Source organism: Platichthys flesus, chromosome 4, assembly GCF_949316205.1.
Source record: "Platichthys flesus chromosome 4, fPlaFle2.1, whole genome shotgun sequence".
Classification (NCBI taxonomy): domain Eukaryota; kingdom Metazoa; phylum Chordata; class Actinopteri; order Pleuronectiformes; family Pleuronectidae; genus Platichthys; species Platichthys flesus.
In genome coordinates, this window is record NC_084948.1 from 22,040,272 (window position 1) to 22,051,470 (window position 11,199).

General features: G+C 41.9%; 1 protein-coding gene and 1 pseudogene across 1 annotated transcript; one reads left to right on the forward strand and one right to left on the reverse strand.

Moving 5' to 3' along the window:
• The first annotated feature begins 1,395 nt into the window (after positions 1 to 1,395).
• Positions 1,396 to 2,269, forward strand: LOC133952054 (odorant receptor 131-2-like; annotated as a pseudogene).
• A 1,847-nt stretch (positions 2,270 to 4,116) lies between these two features.
• On the reverse strand, positions 4,117 to 4,989 carry LOC133952055 (odorant receptor 131-2-like). The gene has a single exon (XM_062386327.1). The coding sequence runs from the start codon at positions 4,987 to 4,989 to the stop codon at positions 4,117 to 4,119; it is 873 nt and encodes a 290-aa protein (XP_062242311.1).
• Between the last annotated feature and the right edge of the window lie 6,210 nt (positions 4,990 to 11,199).

Genomic DNA, 11,199 nt, shown 5'->3' on the forward strand with positions numbered 1-11,199 from the left:
AAAAAATATTAAAAGCTGTTTTTACTGCAGGCTGATAACAGCGGCGCTTCGGTGTGAACTGCCAGGCGCCGGCGCGCTAGGGATTAGCGCTTACACCTCGCTTCCGCGTCGCTTCCGCGTCCGGTGTGAACCCGGCGTTAAGCGTCGTTTTATGTGCGTTCCGGGACCTGTGCTCGTCGTACCTGAGCTGTCATATGTGCTTCGCGTTCCGGCACCTTGTGATTTACAAATGAAACACTGGATACATCATGACCTGCGCGAAAGAGGGCGGAAAACTATGAATTTCACCCTCCTGCTCTCCGCACATACAAAGCCACTCTTTTCTCTTCCGGCTCTCTTGCGCACTCACTCTCACACACACACACACGACCCCGCCCCCCATGTCACTCACATGCATGCTGCATTCACTGGACAGGCACACAGTAGGAAACCAGAACATCATAACATTGTTCCACACAGAAGCTAACAGCGGGGTTGCTACAATATAAAAGTCGCGGGCCGCATTAACATTAAACTTTCATATTAAGATGAGGGCCACAAAATAACGTCCCGAGGGCCGCAATTGGTCCGCGGGCCGCGAGTTTGAGACCCCTGTCCTAGCTCATACAATTCAAGGTAAGACCAAACAGGAACAAATATCAATCTAGTTAACCTGAGACACCAGATACAATAGTAATCTAGCAGAGAAGCTTATTAAAGAATTTACTTCTCCTGAATCCAAATAGACCAGTAGTATGAAACTCCAGAATTTCACTGCACTTTTAACGTAAATGTATAAAATGAGAACATGAAAAAAGTTACAATGTGACAAAGGGGTTGTTTGTTGTGACGCTACAAAGACATTTTACATCAATCTAGTTTGACCCTTAATATTCAACTTATGTAATACAATAACATAGAAATAGTTGAAAAGCATGAAGTCGCCGTTTTAGGCAAACTTAGTTTTTGAGTGTGTCCCTCCAACGGACAAAGTGAGTAACTATAACTACTGTCGCCTATGAGGTGTGTTGTTGGCGAATGTTGTCGCTCGTGACTCTGTGGTGAGTTAACGTTCATATGACGTTGTGTTATAGTTGCCGATATAAAGCCCTCATACACAGTTCCTGCTCAGAAGGCTGCACAGAGCTCAGCTTAACACCTTCACTCCAGGGATGGTTTGGTAAACTATGTCTTGTGCTCTAATTTCTCCTTCTAATTATTTGTCCATGTACGATGTACTAAAATAATGTGTATTGTGTTTGATACCTGTTGATTCAAAGAGAGATAATTTGAGCATCTGTTCTTGAGTTCTGCATCTAGTTTTAGAGCTGAATGAAGTGTGGCAGTGTCTGAAGCTTTTAACATTTGGTTGTGACAGAGAGAAAAATGTCTGCTAACATCACCACAGAGTACAGGATGAATAATAAGGTCATGTTGATTCAGGTCTTTGTCGTCCTCTTTCTCTGCATTAACCTTCTGCAAATTACGAACTTTTTCTCCAAGGAGGTCTTCTACACCACCATGCGCTACGTCTTATTTGCTGTCACGCTAATGTCCGACTGTGTGTTTTTATTCGTGACTGACATCCTGCTCATTTTGAATTACTATCACTATATGATGAAAATGTGGTTGTGCCTTATTATTTATATCATTTCGTCTCTGTACATGTTTGTGACACCGGTCACTCTGACGGCGATGACCCTGGAACGCTACGTGGCCATTTTCCCGACCGCTGCGTCACTCAGAGCTGTGCTCCCCACGCAGCACTCTGCACGGCATCTTCATCATCCACAGCATCAGCTCTCTGCCCTGCATCGCTTATCTCTCCATCTTCTTTGTATCGGCCTCCTCTGCCTCCTACACTCAGGGCAGAATGTGCACTGTGGAAATATTCATCATCCACACGTGGCAGGGTCACCTCAGATCAGCCATTAATCAGTTTTACTTCCTGATCATGTGCATCACAATTGTGTTTTCCTATGTGAAGATAACGAGAGTGGCCAAAGCTGCATCAGCAGAGGACAAAAAGTCCACATGGAGAGGACTCAGAACTGTGGGGCTTCACGCTTTCCAGCTGCTCCTGTGTCTCATCCAGCTGTGGTGTCCTTTCATAGAAGCTGCTGTGTTTGAAATCAATGTCATGTTATTTATAAATATCAGGTTCTTTAATTACATAACTTTTATTCTTGCTCCAAGATGTCTGTCTCCTCTCATTTATGGCCTCAGGGATGAAATGTTTTTTCATGCCCTGAAAAAATTAGCTCTCTGTGGTTTGCGTAAGAAACACTGATCAGATTTGTATGGATTAATAAATTGTCATGATGTTATATTATGACATGTTTATGTTTTCAATTGTGTCTCTGGCTTGATTTATATTGCTATGTTAAAATAAAGGAATGTTTTCCGGTGATGTTAGGTATTTACTTTGCAGAGCATTGAGTTTGTGCACAGCCTGTTCAGAAACATAGAGAAAATGTGCACAGTTTACATGTAAATCAAACACCAACTATGGTGACAGAGGAGCACATCAAAAGTTTTCAGGAAAATTGACATTTCTTAAATTTTAGTTGATAAATTCAGATTTGACTTTTAATTTCCCCTTTCATGTATTGGGAGTGAAAGCCACAGTCAGAGATAACTTCATTCTGATATCAAACCACAACTCTCAAAACTTCTTATCTATCAATTAAATAAGTTTGGAATTATATATAGTTATAAATATTGGTGTTTTTTGGGTGACATATAGACACGACCCTCACCTGCTCTGCTTTCAACCTCTGATCTCTTTTAAGTTTAGAAACTGACAGATATTATTTTATATATACACATATAACAAAACATGTTAACATACATATGAATTCAATAAGGAAAAAACTGTTGACCAATAGATGAAGACTTAATTTTGAATGCTCAATCACCTTATGTTTTGTAAATTTGTCCTTTTGGTGTGGGATCAATAAATTTGTATTTTTAATTTGAACCTTTATATTCAACTCATGTAATAAAGTTAGATGGAAATAGTTGAAATGCATGAAGTCGCCAAACAGCTCCTCTGAGGAGCTGTTTCAATTGAGAATAAAGCAGAGCACAGAGCTGAGGCCTTGAATGAGGAGGAGGAAGTGCATTGTGATGAATAGTAATATTTGTGACCAGAGTGTACACAGATGACCACATGTAGAAGATTATATACAACCAGATTTGTTAATAGCAAAATGTTGATGGAGGAAAAGTGCGATGAAAACCTGAACTAAATTGAGTCTGTAATTAAACGATACGACCAGTGTCACTGGTTACAGAGAGTTCAACCACTTTTCTCTCACAGGCCATTAGCTCTCATAGACGCCATCACTGAGTATTCAAAAGTAATACTACAGCCTTTTGGTCAACAGTTTTTTCCTTATTGAATTCCTATGTATGTTAACATGTTTTGTTATACGTGTTTATATAAACTAATATATGTTAAAATAGTTCAGGGGTTGAAAGCAGAGCAGGTGAGGGACGAGTCAATACGTCACCCCCGAAAAACACAAATATTTATAACTATATAAAATTCAACACTTATTTAACTGATAGATAAGCAGTTTTGAGAGTTCTGGTTTGATTTCAGAATGCAGATCTCTGTGACTTTGGCTTTCACTCCCAATAAATGACAGGGGAAATTCAGAGAAAAGTCAGAATTTATCAACTACAGTTAAAATAAAGTTAATGCTCTGCAAAGAAAATACCTGACTTGACTGGGAAAAATGACGAAAGAAGAGGAGGATTCCATCTGGCAGGTGGCCATTGGCCAGCGGGTAGAGGCTAGTTCATTTATGATGTTTATAGATAGCCACTCTGTAAATATCACACCAGGCCTGTTTGACGTTTTTATAATTCTCTCTATAATGTCAGGTTAATGACAGACAGGATGAATGCAAGCTGACTTTAAAACAATGTTTGCAAATATTGTCAGCAAAAATACAAGTAGTGGGATTGGATGTTAATCAATCAACATTTACATTTTTTCCATCCAAGTGAATATTTCAATTACATTTTTTCATTATAAATATCAATATCAATCAAGCCAGAGATGCAATTAAATAACAAAACATTTCATAATATAACATCATGACAATTTGTTAATCGGTACAAATCTGATCAGTGTTTCTTACGCAAACCACAGAGAGCTAATCTTTTCAGGGCATGAAAAAACATTTCATCCCTGAGGCCATAAATGAGAGGAGACAGACATCTTGGAGCAAGAATAAAAGTAATGTAATTAAAGAACCTGATATTTATAAATAACATGAGATTGATTTGAAGCACAGCAGCTTCTATGAAAGGACACCACAGCTGGATGAGAGACAGGAGCAGCTGGAAAGCATGAAGCCCCACAGTTCTGAGTCCTCTCCATGTGGACTTTTTGTCCTCTGCTGATGCAGCTTTGGCCGCTCTCATTATCTTCACATAGGAAAACACAATTGTGATGCACATGATCAGGAAGTAAAACTGATTAATGGCTGATCTGAGGTGACCCAGCCACATGTGGATGAGGAAGAGTTCCACAGTGCACAGTCTGCCCTGGGTGTAGGAAGCAGAGGAGGCTGATGCAAAGAAGATGGAGAGAACAACGATGCAGGGCAGAGAGCTGAGGCTGTGGATGATGAGGATGCCGTGCAGAGTGCTGCGTGGGGAGCACAGCTCTGTGTGACGCAGCGGCAGGCAAATGGCCACGTAGCGCTCCAGGGTCATCGCCGTCAGAGTGGCCGGTGTCACAAAAGTGTACAGAGACAAAACAATATATATAATAAGGCACAACCACATTTGTATCGTAAAGCGATAGTAACTCAAAATGAGCAGGATGTCAGCCAGGAATAAAAAAATACAGTCAGACACAAGCGTGACAGCAAATAAGACGTAGCGCATGGTGGAGTAGAAGACCTCCTTGGAGAAAAAGGTCGTAATTTGCAGAAGGTTAATGCAGAGAAAAAGGACAACAAAGACCTGAATCAACATGACCTTATTATTCATCCTGTACTCTGTAGTGATGTTAGCAGCCATTTTTCTCTCTGTCACAACCAAATGTAAAAAGCTTTCAGACTCTGCCACACTTCATTCAGCTCTAAAACCAGATGCAGATCTCAAGAAGGGATGAGCTCTATTTGAATAAACAGCTATCAAACATTATACACATTATTTTAGTACATCGTGCATGGACAAATAATTAGAAGGAGACATAAGAGCATAAGACCCAGTTTACCAAACCATCCCTGGAGTGAAGGTGTTAAGCTGAGCTCTGTGCAGCCTTCTGAGCAGGAACTGTGTGTGAGGGCTTTATATCAGCAACTATAACACAACGTCACATGAACGTTAAATCACAACAGAGTCACGAGCGACAACATCCGCCAACAACACACCTCATAGGCGACAGTAGCTATAGTTACTCACTTTGTCCGTTGGAGGGATTCACATTCAAAACATAATTGAAACTACATGTGTCTTTATTAAATAAGTTGAATCTAAAGGTTCACATTTAAGATAATACTTATTTGATCCTACAACAGGAGCGCTACAACATCTCTTCCATCAAACATTTAATTCTTGTTGGTGCTGGTCATTGGTTGGAACCCGGTGTAACAGGCCATAGTATACCCCCAGTCTGGACTATACCTGGGGTTAAAGGGGCCTAGGCTAGATTATACCCTGGGTATATTATGGCCTTGGCCAATTCGTACCCCTCAGGCCAGATTATACCCCCATGATATACGTAGTGTTGAGTCATATACACAAGAATTACAACATTTTATAAGGGGTTCAGCTTTGTCGGGTTAGTTAAGTGAGAAAGCTAACAAGACTCTAAAACATACTTCAACCAGAAAAAACGAAAACATATTAGTTTTCCACAAAGATCAAAGATGACTATGTCCTCAAACTTCAACTTCTAAGACTAGCAAGTCCTTGCTACAATATTAATGTTCAAAGTTACACACTTCTTAGTAGTTACTAGCTAATTTACCGTTACAGGGTTGTGCGCTCTCAGGTGCCTCTTGAGATTTGTTGAGTTCTTCCAACATAATTTTAAGCCTAACGGTTTCTCTCCTGTTATTGCAGTGCGATGTGTTTTATTTTCTGCAGTACCAGAGTCCATAGTGCTTGAACTTCAGCCATCATCTAATGTTTGTTAGGATATCTCTTGCATGTCTGGGCATCTCAGGGAGTTGAGGAGGGATACAGCAACATTCAACCAATGATATTAAGAATGTACTGCAGTAGGTGCATGCAAATTTGGAAAAAAACTAAACAAAAAAATGAATTAAATTAATCGGTCCTTTCGACCCACACTCGACCCATACCCATCATTGCGCTAGTGTAACAAGTGTGGACTATAAGGTTCGGTGGGAGCCCTTTGTGTGAATACCAAGACAGAGACAACGCAAGTTATGACCCCTGATGTACCTATTGCAGTTGGAACTTCCTCCAACGCATCACCGGCCGACAGTCCGGAATCCCCAGCGTCATCTCTAGTTGCAGAACCAACATTAAGTTCACCAGTAGAATTGGAAATTGAACAAGTCGATTCTCCTAACAGAGACTTGGAAAATTCCACTGACTTTTCCCACACCCCCAATCAAGATGAACCTGCTATTCGACAATCCACCAGAACCAGAAAACTGCCAGATTGACTCCAGTATACCAAACTTGGAAGCCCCGTATTGGACACTATCCAATCACTTTACCATGGTTTGGCAACTGTTTTTGCATACATAACAGATCCTAAAGTTCCCCCATCTGTCACACCAGAATATTCTATTGATAATCTGCCAGTTCCATGTCACGGGACGGACATGAGCTCAGGGGGGGAAAGTGTAACCCAGGTCTCATGACTTTAAAATAATTTAAAAAATATATATATTTTTTCCGAAACCGGAAGTGCAACTACTACTTCCGGTTTTGGCACTATAAATATCCGGGTCAAGTAGGGTGACCACCCGTCACGCGTACCGCGTGCGTGCACAGCGTTTTGAAGCCCAACCATGCGTCCCGCAAATCGAGACCGTGTCACGCGAAATCAATGCTTTCTCAAAAAAAGGTTGGTCGCTCTCTATATCCTGGAGCCCCAGGCAGCCAAACGAACATTATTTGACAGTTCAGCTCGCTACTGTTGCCACACCCCCCTCTCAGTAGAACTGCTGACTAGGTTGTTGTCAACTTTTTCGTTGTTGTCATGACAGCGCACGCACGCGCATACCAGATGCACACTGGGAAGGAACTTTTAGATGCGCGCTTTTCAATTCAAAAAATGGCGGAGTCTGAGGCATCGCGATCTCCAATTAAAAAGAAGGTGAGAAGGTGTGGGTACAAGAAAGACTGGGAAAATGAATATTTGTGGCTGAAAGGTATTCAGGGGGATACCGAGAGGGCTTTTTGTGACCTTTGAAAAAAGTCCTTCTCAATCGGACATGGAGGGGAATATGATATTAAACGACACAGACTCACGGACACTCACAAGAAACGTGTCCAACAGAAAGAGACATCCAAATCTATGGATGCTTTCCTCCGACCTAAAAACGACTGTCTAGCTGACAAAGTGACTGCTGCAGAGGTGACCAGTGTGTATCACACTGTCCAACACGCTACATCATATCGAGCAGGAGATTGTGGCACAAAGCTAGCTCCAACGATGTATCCAGACTCTGACATTGCCAAGAGGACGGCCTGTGGTCGGACGAAGGCAGAAGCCATTGTCACGGATGTACTTGGCCCTGCCTCTGTCGAAGATTTCTTGAAAGTCCTCAGAAGACCTCTGAATGAGCAACGAGAGGCAACCAAAGGTAAAGTTATGTTCATGGATGTTACATTGTTGTGTGTTAGCTATTTGTGTAGCGTTAGCTAGCTAATGTTAGCTAATCATCTTCTGCTGTATGTTAAAAGTCAACTTTTCCTTCAGTTCACTGAAATTGCATTCTTAGCTAACATAATGCTGCTCATCTGTGCCTTCGTGAAACCAGGCTCTGTGTATCCTTACATGATTGTGAGCAACATTTCACTATTCGTTATCTCCCAAACTAAACAAACAAAACAACTATAATTTTTGAAAGGTATAAATATTTCTATAGATAATATATCTTGAATTTTTTATAATAATCTGTTTTTAGAGAATCTCTTTTAAATTCACCCCATCTGTGTGTGTGTCTCCACAGCCCACACGCCATTCTTCTCAGTGGCTTCAGACGCCTCCAATCATGGGACCACCAAGCTCTTCCCACTGTCAGTGCGTTACTGGACGCCAGACTTGGGAGTACAGACGAAGGTCCTAGATTTCTATGATGACAGTGATGAAACATCTGCCGCAATCCACAACCAGATAGTCACCAAGCTGGAGGAAAACGGACTGCGACTAGACATGATATCTGCGTATTCTGCTGACAATGCTAGTGTGAATTACGGGAGATACAACTCTGTCTACCAGAAACTGAAAGAGAACAACAATTGCCTTTTGAAGGCAAACTGTGTGGCCCACATTGTTCACAACAGTGCAAAACACGCAGGAGATCGGCTAAATATTGACATTGAAAATGTCGTCAACAAGACCTTTAGCCACTTCTCCTCATCTGCCAAACGCACTGAGGAACTTAAGTCAATTCACACCTTTGTGGAGATAGAGTACCAGCCCCTGCTTAGAAATGTGCCCACAAGATGGCTGAGCTTGTGGCCTGCAGTGAAGAGGCTTCACGACAGCTGGGCTCCTATCAAGACCTACTTTCTCTCATTGGGAGAGGACGGGTGCCCAAAGTCACTATGGCGGCTGTTCAAGGATGACCAGGATGGTGAGGGCAACCCCCTTGATCTACAGGTAATTCATTTTAATTGCACTCAACTTTTTTTTTTCATCTAAGTATTATTACATGAAACAGGGATTAGAGAAATGATGATAATGCAAACAGTGCCAGCACACAGGATCATTGACTCTCTTTACGTATTTTAGGTTTACCTGTCCTTCCTCAGCAATGCGCTGAAGATTTTCCACGACACTGTGCTGGCGCTGGAGCAAGAGGATGGGACTGTCTGTGAGCTCTACAATACGATGTTCACCCTAAAAAACAATCTACAGCTACGACAGAGTGATGGTTTCTTTGGGGCCCAGACGGATGTACTCCTCCAGCAGTTTCGAGACAGACAGGCCGCTGTGCTCAGAGAGGACATGTGCAACTTCTACCAGTCCTCTCTCACCTACCTGGAGCAGCGCTATGACTTCTCAGACTCCAACTACCAGAAGAAATTGGCTAGCCTGGCACTAAAGAACAGCCCATTCAACTTCTCCCATCTCTGTGAAGCTGTAGAGGTCCTGCAGCTAAGCAAGAAGTTGGACATGGATGCGCTATATGATGAGTATTGTGTCGTTCTGCCACACCAACAGGCCATCGTGCAGTCTGGAGCTCCAGTCGGGGAGAAGTGGGCCACCTTACTCAAGCACACACACACACCAAACATGACAGCATTAGCTTCTTTCCTCTTGAGTGTACCAATCACCAATGCTTCAGTGGAGAGGGTCTTTTCACTGATGACAGGATGCTGGACGGACACAAGGAACAGATGTTCGGTAAACCTCATCAAGTCAGAAATCCAGGTGAAGAGCAACTTCACATTCAGTTGCAAGGACTTCTACACTTATGTAGTAAAAGAGAAGGTTCTCCTCAATGCTGCACGCTCCAACAAGAAATACAAGTTCAAGAAGAAACCTGAAGGTAAGAAACCTAGTTATGTAAGACCCCATTTGTCTAAGATGAAGTTTGATGTGCAAATGTGTCAAAATATGTCATTTTTTTGCATAGGATTGTATCTTGGCACCTTTTTGTGTTGTTGTCAGCTTGTGATGGTGATGGGTTTGCACTCCTCTGTCTATACTGGAAAACCATTTGGAAGCTTATCATAAAAATTAATGTTGCTTTAATTCTGTCTCTTATCTTTCTTCCTTATTTGATTCAGATGCTGGTGAAGAGGTTTGAGTCCTAAAGGTGTCCCCAACGTCCTAAAGATGTCCCCAGAACACTGAACAGTTTTTTTTCCTGCGCCTGCCTTAAATAACATGCAAGTTCACCATCCTTCCTCCCCCTTCTCGTTCCATGAACCTCTGGAGTCGTGAGTTCAAGACCTTTTTTTTTTTTAAACTGTTCCTGTGGTGTTGAGCAACTACAATTCCTGTTAATCCTATAATTTTACATTATAATTTATTTAAAGTGAATAAATTGTAATGAAAAATAATCGTGAGTGGAAGTGCATCTGTGTGTCAATTCATTGAATGTTCAAAGTATTATGAATCTTTATTTAGAAGAAAATACACATCGGTTGGCCTATTCAAGAGCATTAATCAGTAATTGCACATGTTTAGGGGAATACAGCATTATTAATATACCATGTAAGGTGGTATGTGCTAGAAATGTGAGTCAGTGAGTCTGCCCGTGAGGTGGGGGACCCGCCGCGCCAGTCAGTGTCCCCCATTGTCCCCCCAAAACATACCCCTTGTCCCCCCTTGGGCTTATTAGCAGGTGGTCACCCTAGGGTCAAGAGGCGCACTTCCTCTTTAATGGCTGGGCAGTGCGAAGGTGAGTTGAGTCCTCTGTGCTGTATGAGTAGTATAGCGTGATGCTAGTTAGCCTGTGTGTGTGTTGACTCTGTCTGTGTCCGTTAGCTTAATGCTAACAATGCTAACAAACCCCCTTTGGGGAATGCATGATCAATTAGTAATGTTTGTGTGTATCTACTTGCGTTTGTGTTGTACTTTGAATGTTTTATCAAGTTCTGAAAACGCCCTACCTCTTTCGATATTTGGAACATTTTCCCCTTATGTTAAATATATTTTTTGATATCAAAGTATTGGTTCGAGAAATAGAAGGGGCGCAAAAAGTCTACCCAGGTTTAATCTGGGCAGTGGTTAATTTGGCCTGTTACACATGGAATGATTATACATTATTATACATGTAGGTTATATCCTCTAATTTACAGCCACTCTGAGTGTTGGCAAATGCACCGATCTAATGTCCTCTTGTTTTCACAGATTTAACACTGCACAGACACTTTCATTATCTTGGCGTAGGACAACACAATGGTGATGCTCATGATCAGGAAGTAAAGCTGACCGATGGCAGACCTGACATGACCCTGCCATGTGTGAAAAGATGAACAGCCCCTCAGAGGAAACCCTGTGTTGTTTGTAGAAGCTCAGAGATACTGATGTTGACG

Excerpts from the sequence above, each read along its gene's own strand:
- LOC133952055 (XM_062386327.1), bottom strand. The coding sequence starts at position 4,989 with ATGAATAATAAGGTCATGTTGATTCAGGTCTTTGTTGTCCTTTTTCTC.